The 19,083-nt window shown below is 57.1% G+C and overlaps 1 protein-coding gene across 1 annotated transcript; it reads left to right on the top strand.

The window, feature by feature from the left end:
• Nucleotides 1-1,051: 1,051 nt before the first annotated feature.
• Nucleotides 1,052-18,212, top strand: GPR179 (G protein-coupled receptor 179). Its single transcript, XM_045888087.2, has 11 exons — nt 1,052-1,845; nt 3,122-3,230; nt 5,542-5,629; nt 6,042-6,277; nt 7,067-7,135; nt 7,501-7,610; nt 7,940-8,175; nt 8,376-8,514; nt 9,188-9,293; nt 9,857-10,003; nt 11,385-18,212. The coding sequence occupies exons 1-11, from the start codon at nt 1,052-1,054 to the stop codon at nt 16,512-16,514; spliced, it is 7,164 nt and encodes a 2,387-aa protein (XP_045744043.1). The 3' UTR covers nt 16,515-18,212.
• The last annotated feature ends 871 nt before the right edge of the window (nt 18,213-19,083 follow it).

The raw sequence follows: 19,083 nt of genomic DNA, 5'->3' as shown, positions 1-19,083 counted from the left end.
GGGAGGTGAAGACCGGTTGGAGGCTCCCGCTCTGTCATGAACGACAGTGACAGTGTGATCCGAGGGGGAGTCCTTCTACCTCTCAGAGCCTTGATTCACACCTCTTAAGCTCTTAAGCTTAACGAGGCTTGAATAACAGGGTCATGGGAGTTTGATGGGGGCCAGTGTTGAGAGTCAGAGCTCAAACAGGGTTTGAGTCTCAACTTAAAGTGAGCTATGTGATCTCGGGTGCGTCTCTGAGCCTCAGTGCCTGCATCTGTGAAATGGGGATAAGAATATTGACCTTCCGCACATGCTTGTGGGGAAGATTCATTGAGATAACGCACACGAGAAATACTTGATAAACTGCCACAGTTTGTATGGAGACTGGCTGTGGTTATGTTAGGCTCTCTTCCCCACCCTCGCCACCCCGAATCTCAAATTGCAGTTCGGCAGCACTGTGTCGGGGGGTCCAGGCAGCCAGAGCAGCTTGCCAGGAGTTGCAGCTCGGCCCTTTATCATGCCCATCGCAACTGCTGCCAGGAGGCTGAGTGGAGCAGAGGGGTGGAGAGAGGGGCACGAGCTCATCTGCGGTTGCTATGACGCCCCATCCTGGATTTGCCCATCTCTCCTAATGGAGCGAAGGGCAGAGGGAGGGAGGGAGAGAACGACTGGTCTCTTTCTCTCCCCTCCTGTTTCTCTCTCTCTCTCTCTCTCTCTCTCTCTCTCGCTGATGTGGGGTGGGGAGTGGGGGAAGGGAGCCTAGATGCTGGATGAGAGGAGGAGGGAAGAGGGGTGGTGCCAGGATTAAGAGGGTTTGCAATGGGGGGTCACACTGAGAGAGGAGGGGCAGAGCCCTCATGCCTACATCCAGAAGCCAGCTGATGACGTTAGAGAGAAGGAAAAACAGGCAAGACAGCACAGCATGAGAGAGAGAGAGAGAGAGGGAGAGAGGGAAAGAGAAAGCGAGGATAGGAGGCGCAGAGCCAGCCAACCTCTGCCTGGGCTCTCCTGAGCCACCAGATTCCCCCAGGCAGCCTGGACCCCTGGGTCCCTGAGAGCTGCCCTGAGGATGGGCCCCAGGGCAGTGGTCGTGCCCCACCCTGTGTGGGGGCTGCTGGGTTGCTGTTTCCTCGGCAGCTGGGCTCTGGGGGGTCCGCGGCCCCTCCGCTCTCTGCCACCTCTGTCCTCCCAAGTCAAACTGGGGTCTGTGCCCATGCGGGTGCCCCCAGAAGGGGGCGAGGCAGCTCTGGCTTTTCTCTACTCCGGAGATGCCCAACAGCTGTCGGGGGCTAATTGCAGCGAGCCTTACGAAGCCCACGGCACAGGAGCCGGACCAGGACTCCCCCCAGTCCTGCGGAGGGCAGCGGGCTCCCTTGCCCAGGCCGCTAATTTCCTCAACATGCTGCTACAAGCCAATGACATCCGCGAGTCCAGTGTGGAGGAGGATGTGGAGTGGTACCAGGCACTGGTCCGCAGCGTGGCCGAGGGGGACCCAAGGGCATACCGGGCTTTTCTGACCTTTGACCCTCCACCAGGGGCCAGCCACCTGCCGCTGGCCCTGCAGGCCACCCGGATGGGGGAGGAGACCATCCTTCAGGACTTGGCTGGGAGCAGAGTACAGGAGGAGAGCCCAACCGGGGCCCCGGACACCTCTGCCCTACAGAAGCGGGTGCTGACCAATGACCTAGGGAGCCTCGGCAGCCCCAAGTGGCCACAGGGGGATGGCTACGTGGGCGACATGCAGCATGTGAAGCTATCTCCTCCCTTCCTGGAATGCCAGGAGGGCCGGCTCCGTCCTGGCTGGCTTATCAGACTTTCTGCCACCTTCTATGGACTCAAGCCAGACCTCAGCCCAGAGGTCAGGTAAGTAGGTTTGTGCAGTCTTTGATGCACTTGTGGGTATGCGGGGGTGGGGGCCCCTAGTCCAGCCAGCTGTGCGTGGGCCATTTGGCACACACGTATGTATCTGGGGGGCACAGATGTGTCTATTTGCATTCAGCTGTGCATATTTGCAGTTGACTCTGGGAATCTATAACTGTCTGTTAACACATACAGGTGTGAGTGTACATAGTGCGGATGAATCAATCCACTCATACGTAGGTATATCCATACGTGTGTGTACAGCCAGGCATGGGTCTTGGCCCCCAGGTCTGGGTAGTGGGGAGAAGGCAGGAGAGCGCTTAGTGTGGATGACAGTGACAAGTCATGCAAGAGACGTCTCGTGGGTATTCCAGGAGTCAACCCTGCTGTTCTCAAGCAATCTAGAACTATAAACGGAGGCTTCTCGAAGGAAAGAAAAGTTCTCGGGGGGAAGCCTGGAACCATTCATTGCCCTTTCTGTCTAGGAGTTGGCCAGGTCCCCAGGGTCACTCCCAGTGGCTATATTCTTACATCAAGTAGGTTCCAGTCCTGCCTATCCTGACTGGTACTCTTCAAATAACTGACTTCCTCCTTCAACCGGAATAAAGAGGTGATTGGGAGCCCTGGTGGGAAGGAGGCAGCAAATGGGCACCGAACTGCAGGCACTCAACAATCAACATTGTTTTTCCAGCTATGTGTCCCTATGCATTGCTCCCAGCAGGCTTTCCCTCCTGCCAGCCAGCAGCCTGGCCCCTAGCCAGCTCTCCCTGCTCAGCCCAGAGCAGGGGTTGGGAGCACTGGGGCCAGGCAGCTCCATTCCATAGTTCCTTTGCTGTGATCAATTCAGATCTGGTTTGGGCAGAGTGAGGGGGTGGTTAATAGCTGAGTTCTGTGCCTGTGCATGTGTGTGTGTGTGTGTGTATGCATGCAGTGGAGAAGTGTGATAATCCCCTTCAGACAGATCATCAGAGCCCCAGCTCCCACATGTCTTGACACGCCCCCTCCCTCTACCCATTGATAGAAAAAGGAAATGCTAGGATGTTGAAAAGCTGAGGGATGTCAGGGAACAACCTACAGGGAAGAAGATTGTTGCCCACAGAAACAGTGAGGATTAATAGCACTGGAGAAATGGAATGCAGGTGTGCCCTCTCTCCTGACGCACTGTAACCACTTTGCTAAAGCTTGCAAAGCTTGCATTGTTCCCTGGTTTGGGGCCTGAGGGCACATATCTACCTTGGCATCCTTCACTGCACCCCTAACTGCCAATTCACTGCCCTAGGGGGCAGGTGCAGATGGACGTAGATCTTCAGAGCGTGGACATCAATCAGTGTGCCAGTGGGCCAGGCTGGTACTCTAACACACACCTGTGTGATCTCAACAGCACCCAGGTAAGGATAAGGAGGATGGTGGGGTGGGGCACTTGGGTCCTGCCTCCCTTCCCCTTTCCCATCCCTGCCCCCACCCAGCTCCCAGGAGCAGCTGACCAAAGCATACCAACCTCCGGGCTTCAGGGGAATCCCTAGCAATGAGAGAGACAGAAATGAGATACCAGGCTTTTAATTTTTTAATTTTTATTTTTTAAAGATTTTATTTATTTATTTGAGATTGAGAGAGAGAGAGAGAGTGTGTGTGTGTGTGCACGTGCGCGGGCAGAGGGACAAGCAGACTCCCCACTGAGCAAGGAGCCCATCCCACAACCCAGAGATCATAACCCGAGCTGAAGTCAGACCCTTAACCGACTGAGCTACCCAGGCGCCCCAAGATACCAGGCTATTTAAAAGTGAGGACACTTAAACTGTCAAAAAAATACTTCAATAAAAAATAAAAACTAAAAGAAAAGAAAATTCAGAAATGATATGTTGATGGTCATTTCTGAGAAATTCCCAACTCCTCCTGCTTGATACATAATAGGCACTTAAAGTTGAATGACTACAGGTGCCTGGGTGGCTCAGTCGTTAAGCGTCTGCCTTCGGCTCAGGTCATGATCCCAGGGTCCTGCGATCGAGCCCCGCATCGGGCTCCTTGCTCAGCGGGAAGCCTGCTTCTCCCTCTCCCACTCCCCCTGCTTGTGTTCCTGCTCTCGCTCTCTCTCTCTGTCAAATAAATAAATAAAATCTTAAAAAAGAAAAAAGTTGAATGACTAATAAAAAATATGAACCTTGGGGGAAAAAAGTGAGGGGGGACTAGCTGGCTCAGTCCATACAGCATTTGACTCTTGATCTCTGGGGGCCTTGAGTTCAAGCCCCACATTGGGCGTAGAGCCTACGTTAAAAAAAAAAAAAAGTGAGGACACTTACAGCCTACTCCCCGTCCCCCACTGGAGATAGCCACCCTCATCCCTGCCTTCTCTCCCTTCTGGTATCGGGTGCTGTAGGATCCATCCCCAGGACCACTTCCTGAGCCCCTGTTAATCATCCCCTTTCCTTCTCCTGGACCACATTCTCCATGTCGACAGAGCTCTCGGTTTCTAAGTGTAATTGTTGGTTGGGGTGTGGGAGGAATCTTCAAGAAGGAGCTTGAAGAGCTCTGGGATTGGTAAAGGTGATGGAACCCAAGCCAGATGCCAGCAGACTCAAAGGCATGGATGCAGGAGAATCTGGATAATGGAAAGCAATGGCTGGTAATCCTGCAAGCCCAGGACTGAGAAACTGGGAGGCCAGTGAACTAATCTGCTCCACGGCTGCACTTGACCGCGTGTCGTGCCTGAGCTGAACCAAAGCCAAGGCGAGCCCTGCAGCCTGCTGGGAGGTGGGGCGGGTTTGGGCATCTGTGGCTCTTTGGGGCACATGTTTTGGGGCACATGTTTTTGGAACACTAAGTCCAGGGAGAAGGGCTCCCATTATTCAGTGCATTATTAAACCCAGCCACATCACCTCTCAGTGCACATTGGCCTGATTGAGCAGACGGTGGCAGGAACAGTGTTCTAGTGCTCCTGGCAAGAAGGGAAGCTGAGCCACAATTTCAGAAGCACCACCCTGCAACTTTTCTAGGTGAAGTCAGGCGCTCGATGTAGAACCCCCCAGGGCGGACCCCTTCCTTTGTCCCACTGTTAGGTCTGTCCCTAACCACTGCCCACAGCAGATCTGACCTCATCCATGTGCTCATCTCCCCTGCCTGGCTCTGAGGTCTGCTCCATCCCCTGCTGGGCAAACATCATGGACGGAGCTGGAAAAAAGAGCCGGCCTTGGCATCCCTCCAGCCTGGCATTAGCCTGGCATTAGGGCCGGGGAAAGCAGTCCTGTGCCAAAGCCAGATGGCTCCTGGTAGGGGAAGCTGCTCCTCTGTGGGGGCCTTTTCAACCCACCTGCGAGCCAAAGAGGGAGGCTGACGGGGACCCCTTGAAGCAGGATGTAGGCACACAGGTGTGATTGGACTCCAAGTTCTCCCCACTTCCACCTCCCCCAGCACTTCGCTGTACCAACAGCTGGGCACTGGGAAATGGGTCCTGTGAGGCTCCTGTCATTGCCACTCAGAATAAAAGGGTGATCTCTTCCCATACTCTTTGTTGAAAAGAGGCCATGGTGGGGATAAAGTAGGGTTTCCAGAGAGGAAAGGCTTCCTAAGGACTAGGGAGGACTTCTGGGGGGGGGGTCCCTCATATGGAGGAGGTGCTGTGGATAGGAAGGTACGTGGACCCTCCATCTCTTCCCAGGAGGGAAAGCCCCATATAAATACCTATCGTGTTTGTCATCCTTGCAGTGTGTCCCCCTGGAGAGTCGGGGATTTGTCCTTGGCCATTACCTCTGCCGCTGCCGACCTGGCTTCTACGGGGCAAGCCGCTCTGGGGGTATGTTAACTGTGGTGAGGGCCAGGCTGGGCTGGGTGGAGGGGGCATCTGGGGAGAAAAGGCTGGGGTGAGACACCGGGAAGGGTCTTGCGGGGCGAGGGCAGAAGGTCGAGAGAAGCAAGCGAGGCAGGCAGGGTCCAATGTGGGGTGTCTGTGCCTTCTGAAAATGAGCCCCTAACACACCAGTCTGACCCAAGTTGAGCCTGCAGTGAGCCCTAGCCTGGCATCACCTCTTCCTGTTACCCGGTCCTCCCCTGGGAGTATCCACTTCCTCACTCTCCCCCCTTCCCAGCCCGACCCCGGTGGTGACAGACCGTCGGAGGGCAGGGAGAGGGCTATGGTGACCAGTGGGAGAAAATGCTGCTATGCCCCGGCCGAGCCCCTCTCCTTGCACCCATCTTGTTCTTTATAGGGTTGGAAGAGAGTGCCGCCCAGCCCACTGGGCCGTCCGGCTCCCCTCACGGCAGCTCTGGGAGGCTGCTGCGGTGCCAGCCATGTGCTGAGGGCTGCACCAGCTGCGCGGATGCCAGGCCGTGCCTGGTGGAGGAAGCCTCGGCGCTTCGGGTGGCGGTGCTGGCCTCTCAGACCTGCTGCATGCTGGCCGTCTTCCTGAGCATGCTGCTCGCCTACCGGCACCGCCGGAGCAAGGCAAGGAAGGCCCCACAGCTCCCGCGCACGCCCTACCTATACGGGGTCCCTAGCATCAAGTAGGGGCCCGAGACTCCCTAAGACTAGAACTCAGAAGAAATGGGCTCTGGTCTTAATTCTTAATCTAACCCACTAGGTGACATTGGGCAAGTGACCCCACTGCCTTAGATTTGTTTCCTCACCTGTAAAGTGTAGGCATTGGACTTGATTCAAAACACTGTGTAGGCGCTGGGGAGAAGTGACCTAGACCCTCCTGGAGCTCCCAGTTGAACAGAGGAAGCAGGCATAATAAAGAAAATGACAGCACAGCAAAACAGAGGCGAGGATGGAAGAGTGTGTTGGTTGCCACGAGAGCTCCGAGAAAGGACCCAGTTGTCCTGCCTGAAATGGTCTGGGAAAGCCTGTCTGGAGAACGTAACATTTGAGCCAGGCTTGAAGGTCAACCGAAGGGTTGTCAGGCAGAGAAGGGGTTAGCAGTCTGACCCAAAGTTTGGGGGAATGTGTGAGATCCTTCTAGCTCCAGCAACTTGTGACTGGAGCCCAGGTCTGCAGCCAGGCCCTGGCTGGGACTGGGGGACAGGAGCTAAGTGCAACCTTGGTCTTAGCCTGTGGTGGGGGTGGGGGCCGTGGCTGTGGACGGAGAGGGCGGAGCTGATGTTACAGGGTGAGGCCTTAGCCCAGGGCCACCAAGTGACCTCTAAAACAGACCTGAGATTCTCCCCCACCATCGTCCAGGCTCTGCCCTCCCACTGCCGGGCTCACCCGCCTCTCTCTTTCCTGGGTTCACAGAGGATCCGAACCTCTGGTGTTGTCCTGCTGGAAACCATCCTTTTTGGATCCCTGCTGCTCTACTTCCCTGTGAGTTTGTGGCCAGAAACTGGCCCCATCTGATCCCTGGCTGGCGCCCTCCAAACCCCAGAATCCCTCCTCCTTTCTGCCCTCTTAGGGAGATTCGGAGGCCTCAAAATCCCCATACTCATATCTACAAATGGCAGGCTGGCCTGGTGAGTTCTGGAGCCAAAGAGTCTAGGCTAAAAAGAGCTCCCTGGCCTATTGTGTGACTTAGGACAAATGACCTAACCTCTCTGATACTTCAGCTGCTCTCTGAGGAATGGAGGTGACAACGCCCCTATGGCAAGGCTGTTAGGAAGATCAGCAGATCAGAGAGAGGAAGTGTATCGGAGAAGAGTGACTTTTGTTCACCGCCCCCACCCCCACCCCAGGTCTTCATCCTGTACTTCAAGCCCAGCGTATTCCGCTGCATCGCTCTCCGCTGGGTCCGGTTGCTGGGTTTTGCCACTGTCTACGGCACCATTATACTCAAGCTTTATAGGTAGGGTCGGGGGCAGACCGTGCTCTCGTGCTGCTCACTCCAGGCGGCCCCAGCGCGTTTGGAATGGAGTGGAGTTCTTCCCAGCCAGACCCTTACCTGTTCTACTCCCCGGTGTACCACCCTCCCCCCCCACCCCCCGCCCCAGGCCTGCCCTTATCACCATAGCCCTCCCCAGCATGTAACATTTTGGGGGGCAGCAAAACATGGAAAGGACGGGAGGACAGGCAGGCGTGGAGGGGAAGGAAGCCATGGACAGAGGCCAGAGCCCTGGCCCCTCTCCTTGGGCCTCCCCCCATGCCCCTGTCCATCCGCCATCCACACCCTTGTAGGGTGCTCCAGGTGTTTCTGTCTCGCTCGGCCCAGCGGGGCCCCCACCTGAGTACTGGGCAGCTGCTGCAGCGGCTGGGACTGCTCCTGCTGCTCGTGCTGGGCTTCCTGGTGGTGTGGACCGTGGGGGCCCTGGAACGAGGCAGCCACACGCCCCTGGTGACCCGAGGCCACACTCCCACGGGCCGCCACTTCTACCTCTGCCATCACGACCGCTGGGACTACATCATGGTTGTGGGTGAGCTGCTTCTGCTGAGCCCGCCTCACTCTGGCCCTCCACGCTGCACCTCCAGGGGTCCTCCTGACCTACCTGGCCCTCCTGCCTCGTCCCCAGTGCCCCTGGCCCAGGCCCCCCCCTCCCCCAGCACACCAGACACAGAAAGGGGCCGCGTGGCTGCTGAGCTGGCGCCTGGCTCTCTGCCCCCTGCTCTCCCACAGCCGAGATGCTGCTCCTGGGCTGGGGCAGCTTCCTCTGCTACGCCACCCGAGCCGTACCCTCGGCCCTCCGCGAGCCGCGCTACATGGGCATCGCCCTGCACAATGAGCTGCCACTCTCGGCTGCCTTCCACACAGCCAGGTGAGGGCAGGCCGTCCGATCCACGACTCCTCCCCACCTCACACCACTCACCTCTCCCAGGCCAGGGAACCCCATCCCACAGCCATCCCCGACACACGGCTAGGCCTCGGCAAGGCGAGGAAGGCCCCTCCATCTGTAGCTCTCTCCCTTCCCCACAGATGCCCTCCCTGCACCCCATGTCTCACCCAGCACGCCAAAAGAGGAAGCATGCCCACGCCTAATTCTTCTCCTATTCCTAAGCCACATCTCCAGCACCTCCACCATGCTCCTTCCCACACATGCTCAATTCTCCCTGCCTTTCCCCCACCTCACACCTCGGCCCATCCAGCAGCAGGCCTGCTATGAGTGTTCACAAGGACTTGGCCCTGTGGTAGGGGCAAAATCACCCCACAGGGCGGTCCATAACAGAGTTGGGGAGCACAGGTCTGTGCTCTAGGCAACCAGAGAAGAGAAGAGTAGTCTGGGAGGGCCTCTCGGAGGTGGGGGTTAATGTGAGCCTTGAGGTAGGACCTACGTCCTAGAGAGGGCAGGAAGAAGGAAAAGGGCCCTTTTCAACCCACCCAGAACCTCCACAGAGATCAGGGCTGGGGCTGGGAGGTGAGCCAGTGGGACAGGTGAGGGGGAAGAGGCCACTCCCACCCACAGCTAACGGACCCCTCCCTCCCACCCTCAGGTTTGTGCTGGTTCCCTCCCTGCACCCAGACTGGACCCTGCTCCTCTTCTTCCTCCACACCCACAGCACCGTCACCACCACACTAGCTCTGATCTTCATTCCTAAGGTGAGGTCTTCCCCCTCCTGGTTGTGAGCCAGACCCCAGCCCCTTTACAAGGGGCACCGTGGATCTGCTGCCGCCACAGCGCCCTCTCCAGGTCAGAGTGAGGATGACACCCTGGCGTGAGTGGGCTGAGCCACAGGGGCCTGAGTGAGGAGCCCACTTGGGGTGGGGGTGGGGAGGAAGCTACTGTATCTCTCTGCCTCCCATCTCAGGGAAAAGGAAATCCGAGCTAGGGCTGGAGGGGTCCTTATAACACCTGGCAGTTTAGTTTGGTGGGCTCCGAAAAATCAACTTGGACGCAGTTACAGAGAGATAGGTCAGGGAGCTGAAGGACATGCTAAGAATTGTGGGGGCGGCTGCGTAGGACACCCCTCTCCTCGGTCTCTGAGATAAAGAAAATCAGGGAGGATGAGGGGGAGCAAAATTCTTCGTGCCCTTGGAATTGCAAATTAGAGAGGGGCTGAAGATTCCCAAAGTAAAGATGGATTCCATGGGGCAGATGGCAATAGGAGTAAACAGGGAGCCAAGCTGACTCCCCTCCCCATCATACTCCGCCCCCCGATCAGTTCCAGAAGCCGGGGGCTCCTCCCCGAGAGGAGATGGTGGATGAGGTGTACGAGGACGAGCTGGACCTGCAGCGCTCAGGCTCCTACCTGGACAGCAGCATCGCCTCAGCCTGGAGTGAGCACAGCCTGGACCCCGGAGACATTCGGGTATGTGCCGCCCTCCTCGCCTGCTTTGGATGCTTGCTTTTAGGGACTGGGCCAGGATCACTGCTGCCCTGCCGTCTGGGCTGTGTACCCTGCAGGGCCCCTCCCCTGCCCCTCGCTTTCCCTCTCTCGAAGACGTGCCCCCCTCCCTTCTCCACCATTGCCCTCAGCCGCCTCCGCTGAGTCGGTTCAGATGAGGTCACACACCGCCTAAGTGGAAAGACCCCCAGAGGCCCAGAACCCAGATCCCTGAGGCCCAGGCCACTTGGCGAGAGTCAGAGCCGTGGGTGGAGCTCTACTCCCACCAGCAGGGGCATCATGAGGGGCAGCACCCTTAGGCAGTTGGTGACCCGAGGGCCAGCAACGGGGCTTCGTAGTTCAGGTGGTTAGTGCCTACCAGAGAGTTCTACAGCCGGATATCCATTCCCTGGACCCGGCAGTCTTAGAGAAAGGAAGTTTTTCCTGAGTCTTACATCAGGAGAGTATCTTTACCCTTCTTTTTCTGCTTAGGGGTGGCATAGTCATGGAACCCAGATCAGAAGCTCAGTGGGTAGGAAATAAGGAAAGCTGGCGGTCTCAGCCTGTTGTTTGATAAAACCTACGGTGTGGGAACAACCTCAGGAAGCCATTTTGTCCATTCCCTCCATCTCCACTGGGGACTCCCTGTCCACCTGACTTGTTTACATCTCCCAATTCCCTCCTTGTCCCAACTGCCTCTGCCTGTCTGTCTTTCCCCCGTGTCCTCCTCTCCCTCTGGGCTCTGCCCCCCTGGGAAGAGGCTCAACCAAGGCCCCAGTCGAGCAGGGAGGCCGGAGAGTGTGGAGGCGCCGGCCACAGCAATGCCACCCTGCACCCCCTACTTTGTGGAGCAGCACCCAGTCTCTCTCCCGATGCTGATGCTGGCTTTGGGGAGAAATCCAAAGTAGAAGACTCTCAAAGTTCCATTCCCTTACTTGCACCCGAAGAGGGCACTTTTCACACCATCAGTCTCATGTGATCCTCCTAAAGAAGCTAACAGTAGGCAGCCAGCTCTTGTTCCTTCATAGAAGCAGAGGCTCTGAGAGCTCAATAGCCTTCAGGCACAGGCTGGGTCAGCAGCCTCGAACCCAGGCTTCCCGTCCCCCAGCGGGTGGCCTCCCAACAGATCACAGAGAAAGGAGTGCACCCTGCACCCTCAGAGCCAAGCGGACGTGGCTCAGAGCGGACGGGTGGCTTCTGAGAGTTCTCCAAGCAGGGAAGGGACACAACTTGGTGGGAAAGAGATGCTCCAGAGAAAATGGTCCAAATAATGGCCGGGAGAAGGGGAGGCAGGGCAGCCAGGGGCTGGAAAGAGCTTCGCCCTCTGACAGTGGGCTCTGCTCTCCTCACGCCCCCCTCCCCGCAGGACGAGCTGAAGAAGCTCTACGCCCAGCTGGAGGTCCACAAGACCAAGGAAATGGCTGCGAACAACCCGCACCTGCCTAAGAAGCGGGGCAGCTGGCGCCGGGGCCTGGGCTGCTCCTTCATGAGGTACCTGGCCGAGTTCCCAGAGGCCCTGGCCCGGCAGCACTCCCGGGACTGGGGCTCCCCCAGCCGCGGCAGCCTGCCCGGCTCCTCGCGCCGCCGGCTCCTCAGCTCCAGCCTCCGGGACTCCGAGGGGCCCCCGGCCCTGCGCAAGTCCCGCAGCGCCTACGACCACGAGCGCCGGGGCCCCCGCCGGGAGCAGGACCCCCCGCTCCTCGACTCGCTGCTGCGCAGGAAGCTGGCCAAGAAGGCCTCGAGGGAAAGCAGGGGGAGCCTGGAGTCGGTGAACGGGCCCCCTGCCCTGGGCTTCCGGTCGGCCAGCGCCCACAACCTGACAGTGTGCGAGAGGCTCCCCCGGGCCCGGCCCGCGTCCCTGCAGAAGTCGCTCAGCGTGGTGGCGGGCTCCGGGGAAAAGGCCCTGCTCGTGGCCAGCCAGGCCTACCTGGAGGAGACCTATCGGCAGGCCAAGGAGCGAGAGGAGAGAAAGAAGGCCGAGGCAGCCCTGGCGAGCCCGGGGAGGAGGCTGTCGTCGGTCAGGAGGCTGGATGGAGCCCAAGGGGCCCCCCGGTCAGCCCCACCCTCCCCGGCCAGGAGCTGCGGTGTGGACGGCTCCCACATGGCTGCCGCCGGGAGGCTACAGGAGGAGGCTGCGAGAAGGCTGCCTCACCCGCCGGTCCGGCACCAGGTCTCCACGCCCATCATGGCCCTGTCAGGAGAATGCCCGGGAGAGCCGAGCAGGCTGTCTCCCACCTCCACCTTGGCTCCAGCCCCAGCCCCGACCCCGGTCCCTGCCCTGGCACCAGTTCCCGTACCCCTCCAAAGCCCCAGCTTACTCGCTTTCATCTGCCCCTGGGAGAATGCAGAACTGCCAGTCAAGAAAGGAAATGCGGCTCAAGAAGGCCCCTCAGGGCCAGAGCGCAGCAGCCTCTCCCCTGCCCCAGCTCGGGCCAAGCTCTGGAGAGCCCTCTCTGTTGCAGTCGAGAAAGGGGGCACTGGGGAGAGTGCGGGAGACACAGAGGACAGACGTCTCCAAGGGGGAGCTGATGAGGGGGACGAGGACAAGCCTAAGGTCTTCTCTAAATCCCATAGCCTCAAGACCGCCATGCAGCAGGGTTCCATGCACAGTCTAGGCCTGGCTATCAAAGCTCTGACCCGTTCTCGGAGCACTCACAAAGAGAAGGAGAGCGAGGGAGGGAGTCCTGAGACAGAGGAGAAGGGCAGAGCTGCAGGACAAGGTGTGGGGGCATGCCCCAGATCCCCCAGGCTAGGCTGGCCCAAGGCGGTGGTGAGTAAGCAGGCCACCCTTGCACCCTGTGATGATGAGGAGTCCCTCCAGAACCAACAGAATGCTCACACCAGCAGAATGCTTCAAGTCTGTCACCGGGAGGGCAGCAGGGAACAAGACAGAGGCAGGAGGACATCCCACAGTCTAGGGGAGGGGAAAGTAGAGAGAGCAAGTAAAGCAGGGTCTGCTACACTGAGGCAAGCCAGGCAAGGCACAGTTGGGGACAAAAGTGCTGAGCGAGCAAAAGAAGCCCCCGGTGCATGGCGGGAACTGCCCAAAGCTGGCCTCCAGCCCCTGGGCAGTGCTGACCGCAGGATGGCAGAGATGTGTCCCAGGGAAGTCACCCAGTCAGAAGCAAGTCAGCCTGACCATGGCTACAAGGCCCAGATCTGCCCCTGGGAGGCAAGCGAAGGGACCCCTGAGAAGGGAGTGTTACGACAAGCTCTAGATGATTCCCAAGAGAGAGGGAAAGCCTCGGAGAAGTCAGAGACCCAAAGTGTGGCGGCTGTTGCCCGGAAAAAGCCAGAGAGGCTGGTCAGGGGGCAGGAGGCCGTGTGTCCCTGGGAGGGTGCCGATCCCGGGAGTCAGTCCCCTCGGTCAGTCTCTCAGGACTCTGACAGAACCAAGGGCAGGTCTGAGGCAGTGGGCAGCAGAGAAGCCGGAGAGGTGGAGAAGCATCAGCGGGAAGCCACAGGCCCAGAAGTTTGTACACCTGACACTGCCAAGGCAGAGCTCTGTCCCTGGGAGGCATTCGAGGGAGAGAATGGGAAACCATTCCAGGAGGGAGTAAAGAAGCTTCCCCAGGAAAAGCAGGAAACCTCCAAGAAAGCAACCTTCTGGAAAGAACAGAAACTGAGCGGAAACTTGGAGTCTTTTTGTCCATGGGAGAGGACAGATTTCCGGGGCCCCTCGGCAGTCCCCACCCCGGCCCCAGGAACCCCTGGCTGCTCTGGGAGTTTGGGCAGCAGCATCTCGGAGGTGGGTCCCTGGGAGGCAAGAGATGCTCCTATCAGGAAAGCAGAGATCTGTCCCTGGGAGCTGGGTGATGAGGTAGTTGGGAAGGAAATGCTGAGTCAGGGGACAGGGGGAGAATTTCTCCAGGAAAAGGGGAAACCCTCCAGACAAGGGCTCTTTGCAGAGATGGGAGAACGAGCTGGGAAGGTGGTGCAGAAAAGGGGTCAACAGCAGGAGTCAGTGTGTCCCCAGGAGAGCTCAGCCCCTGGGCCCTCCAGCCCATGTCTAGATAATTCCTCAGCCAAAGCTGGTGGCCAACTCCTTAGCAATGGAGAAAGCAGAGAAACGCAGGTAGGTCCCCAGGAAGATCCCAGGCCAGAGCTGAAGCAAGTAATACCCGCCAGGGCAGAACTCTGTCCTTGGGAGGTAAATGAAAGAATAAGGGAGGACTGGACATCGGGCCAGACAGCAAAAGCAGGAGAATCTCAAAAGGACAAGGAGAAAGCGCCTGGAATGTCAGGGATCAAAGACGGCACAGCTGGGGAAAAGCCCGCAGGACAAATCCAAAAGCAGGAAGCAGTCTGTCCTTGGGAGAACAGGGACCCTGGCAGCTTCTCCCCACAACCAGGTCCTCAAGACACAGACGGACCCAGAGCCAGTCGCCACGTGTCGGGCAGTGTGGGAAGCCAAACTGCTGAGATCTGTCCATGGGACACGGACGATACCGTGCCTGCTGAGAAGGCTGAGGTCTGTCCGTGGGAGGTGGGTGCTGGAGCAGGGCAGGAAGGGGCTTTGGGAGTTGAGGCCATTAGGAAATTTCCAAAGGACACAGGAAAGGCTTCTGCATGTCCTGGCCCCAGCAAGACAGCTGTTACTGCTCCAGAGAAGCCAGAGAGGCCAGCCTGGGAGCGGGAGGTGGCCTGTCCCTGGGAAAGCTTGGATCCAGGCAGCTCCTCTTGGCATTCAGACACTCTGGGCACAGATAGACCAAAAGCTGGATTCCAGGAACTGGACCGCATGGGCTGCAGGGCAGCTGAGGTGTGTCCCTGGGAAGTGGACAAAGCGCCTACCAGTGAGAAAGCCAAGATCCATCCCCGGGAGCTGAATGAAGGAGCTACTGGGCCGGGATCGGAACAAGAGAGGAGTGACTCAGCAGAGCAGGAGGGGAAAACTCTAGAAAAAGAGAGACTCATCTCCCTGGGAGAAGACATATCAAAATGGGAGACAAAATGGAATCAAGAGCAGGAAGCTGTTTGTCCTTGGGAGAAGGCCTTGAGGGAACCCTCTGCGCAGAGCCCTGAGGCCTCAGGCTCGCCCCTCAGCACGAGTAGCAAAGCGGCAGAGGGACACTCCTTGGAAGTGAGGGATGAGGCAGCAGAGAAAGGATGCCTGACACAAGACCCAAAGACGGGCTCCCTCCCAGAACACAAAACCCCAGAAAAAGCCCCATCTTCAAAAGCAGGAGAATTCACTACTGAAGATGGGGGGAAAGCAAGCAACGAGCTGCAATCTATCTGTCCATGGGAAAGCATGGCGCCGGCAGGCGCTCTCTCTCACCCGGACAGTCAGGGCTGTGACCAACCTAAAGCTGGCTCTCAGGCACTGGTCTGCGTTGGGGGCAGGCTCACTGAGGTGTGCCCATGGGATGCTCCCGCCTTGGATGCTCCTAAACCTGACAGCAGCTCCAAAGCTGAGATCTGCCCCTGGGAGGCGACTGAAAGTGTCCCTGATGAAGGGACAGCAAGCCAAGATGGAAAAGGGCAACCTCAAGAGGAGAAGGGGAGAGCCCCAGGAAGACCAGAGCCCAAAGCTGTGGCGGTTCAGAAGCCAGAGAGGGCAGATGGGAAACAGGAGGCGGTGTGTCCCTGGGAGAGTGAAGACTCTGGGGGGCTGCCTCCACAACCAGCCCTGCGAGCTTCTGACAGGGGCAAAGGCAGTTCTGAGGAAGCAGGCAGTGTGGGGGCCAAGGTGGCAGAAGTGTGTCCGTGGGAAGCAGAAGAGGCCCCATCTGCCAAAGATTTCCATCTGGAAATCTGCCCTTGGGAAGTGAATAAAGAAGCCGTAGAGAAAGGGCGACCGGAACAAGAGGCGGACAGAAAGTCCCAAGGGCAGGGAGAGATGATCCTTCAAAAGGCAGCATCTGGAGGGAATGAAGAACACTTTCCCAAAGAAACAGCTGAAGTCAGCGGAGAGCAGGAGACAGTCTGCCCCCGGGAAGGCACAGATTCGGGGGCGCCCTGGCCCCAGCCAGACGCTTCCAACACTGGCCAACCCATAGGCAGTCCCCAGGGAGCAAGCGGTGTGGGCAGCAGGACGGCAGAGCTGTGTCAATGGGAAGTCACAGATCCAGAAGGGAATAAGATAAAGGGCATCATGGCAGACATCTGTGATTGGGAGGGAACTGGAGCCCCATCTGAGGAATCCGGCCTTCTGGCTTTAACAGCAACTCAGACAGAAATATTTCTCCCCACAGTCCCTGAGAACCCACCATGCCTTTTAGTTCACAGACCTCCAGGTAGCTTCCTTCCAGAAAGCAAAAGCTCCCGCCCTGAGGTGAGCAAGGCAGCCAGTACTTGTACCCCGGAAGGTGTCAGAGAGCTCCAAGACGCCTCAGGACACGCACCGAGGACCAGCTCAGCCCCAGGGCCGAGTCTCCAAGAAGCTGAGGCTCAGGAGTCCTCCTCCTTGACTGAAGACCAAGGAGAAGGCGATTCCACAGCTCCACATGAGGAACTCTCCCCTCCAAATGTCTATCCTTGGGACTGCGAGTAACAACTCCATCATGTGAGGTGAAACGTCAGGTGGCTGGTTTTCAGGAGCCAAGGTCCTTTCCAAGTCCTACATGTTCCTACAAGAGCTGAGTCAGAGACACTGGGCCACCTCCCCTCTCCAACAAGGCCAGAAGTCAACTCATTCCGAAGACAAACTGTACAAGACAGGTCCGAAGACAAACTGTACTCAGACCCCAACAGAGTCTCACCCTCTCTTTACTTCCCACTTTTGTTCCTGCTCCAGAGAACAAAGGCCAGACCCTCTGCTTCTAAGGAATCCTCCCATCCAGCTAGAGGACTGGACACAAGCTGTGTCTGGACACCCGCTGGTGCAGTCCATGTTAGGGATGAAAGGAAGTCAGCAGGCCCAGCCCACATGTTCTCGTAAGGAGACGACCCTTTTTTGAGAAGAAATGAAACCATGCAAGGCACTGGCAACATTAGGGATTGAGAAAGGCTGTAAAGGTCACCATAGGCAGCTTGTGAAGCCGCTTAATTCAAGTTCAAAGATAAATCAGGCGAAAAACTTAAATGGCTCAGAAGAGGAGCCCGAAATGCCTTAACGACCTTGCCATCTTGACTTTGGATCTCTCGTTCCTGCCGTACTGATCCTCATGCCTGCCCAGTTTGGCTACTGACGTGCAGTCAATCAAGCACTCCTACTTCCTTATCAACATCTGGCATCCAAAGCAACACCAGAGACCGAGAGCACAGGAGAAAAGGCAGTGGCTCTAAGTCCTCCACACTGGCCCGGGGGGAGCCCTCCCTTCTAGACCCCCTCTCTGTCTGCGTGTGCCCCTTGCTAGCTTTTTCAGATGGTTCCTCCCCACGTCTGCCCCATCTCTTACATCTCGAGTTCACCTCACTGGCTTGTTCTCCTCCCAGCCTCCCAGGGCTGTCATCAAACGGACCCCTCTCTGTTGTCAGTGCAATCGGAGCCAGGGGAGTTTCTGGTTCTGATGTGAGAACTCCAAATCACTTGCTCAGTAACAAGAGGCCTGCATCAGTTGCCTTCCCAAGAAGCAAGAAAGCAAGTAGGTCCTGTTTACAGCCGGCACAAGAACTGCCCTCAGAAAGAGTAATGCTACCAGGCAGGTTCGAGGCCTGAGGGCAAGGGAAAATGCATCATGGAAACACAAAGCCTTCTTCTTGGGGTGCCTGGGTGGCTCGGTCGTTAAGCGTCTGCCTTCGGCTCAGGTCATGATCGCAGGGTCCTGGGATCGAGTCCCGCATTGGGCTCCCTGCTCAGCGGGAAGCCTGCTTCTCCCTCTCCCACTCCCCCTGCTTGTGTTCCTGCTCTCACTATCTCTCTCTGTCAAATAAATAAATAAAATCTTAAAAAAAAAAAATGTTTAAAACAAAGCCTTTTTCTTAGCTCAGCTCTATCCTCTCAAGTCAGTTCAGGCTACCCTTGCTTAAGTGGTCCTAGAGAACAGTGCTGGAATGAGAGGATACTATCAGAGGGAAATGAGGAAAGAGAAAAGCACTGGTCAAAGTCCCGGCATTGGCAGGGGTGAGGTGGGGTGAGGAAACAGACAGACTAAACACGGCAGAGCTTGGCAGGGGCCCTGAAGATGGCAATAAGCCCACCCTCTAACTGCGCAGATCCTGATGCCATTCACAGGGAAGGAAATGACAAAACAAGAGACCAAATACCCAGTGGAGGAAAAAATGAGTTTGCATATAAATACTCTGGGCAGCTTCAGGACTTTGCCAGAAAAAGTAGCAAAATGCTCTATTTCCAAAACAAGGAATGGAAAAACCCAGTCTTTCAGGGACTCGATGCCCTTGTTCCCATATCTAGCCCCTTCCACTTACCTGGTCCCTTGCCCTGGGATTTCAGAGCAGTAATTAAAGTGTACTGTTGCTCTGGGCTCTGGCTAGTTAACCTCACTGCTGCTAAGCCGATGACAATTTTGCTAACCGCACATCAGAACAAGTCCGTTGGGTCTGGTCTAGCTGGGAACAGAAAAGTTGTTCCCATAACCCCTGCTGTGAAATAAACCATGGGGGGAAATAAAGAATGCTTTTCTTGACCACTAGAGTTAGTTCTAGCTTATTCATTATGGTGATTTTCTTTCTCCAATGTTCTTAAACGGGCACAGTAGATAGGTGGGGAAACAAGAGTAAGCCCGAGGTAACACACTGCAGCCTTCAGGCCTTCGGGGTGGTCTGGCTAATTCTCAGCCAGTCCCCAGCTCTGTGGCTGGCACTGCAGACGGTCTCTGCCCAGCCCGTCGAGCCAATCCTTTACATCTGGGCCATCTGCTCCGCTGGATCTGATCCCAAGGGGAGATGGAAATTGCACTTATCCTCTGGTGCCCTGGTGGCAGCTAGCGCTTAGCCACTATTCAGGATTATCTAGAGACCCCTGACACAGACCTCGGGGAGTGGGAGGAAACAGTCATCTGAAGCACTGTTTCTACATATTCAGAGAAATCAACTGGTCACGTGCCCAGTAAGTGCGCTCTTTTCATTCCTCTGCTTCCCTACCCTCCCTGGATTACTTCCTCTTACTCCATACTCCCCAGCTGTGGATCCTGCTGAAAGCACTTGCCTTCTCATTTTGC

Source organism: Mirounga angustirostris, unplaced genomic scaffold (genome assembly GCF_029215605.1).
Source record: "Mirounga angustirostris isolate CCGP_5_RB_7025 unplaced genomic scaffold, mMirAng1.0.hap1 SCAF_17, whole genome shotgun sequence".
NCBI classification, from domain to species: domain Eukaryota; kingdom Metazoa; phylum Chordata; class Mammalia; order Carnivora; family Phocidae; genus Mirounga; species Mirounga angustirostris.
This window is presented reverse-complemented; position numbering and strand designations above follow the sequence as displayed.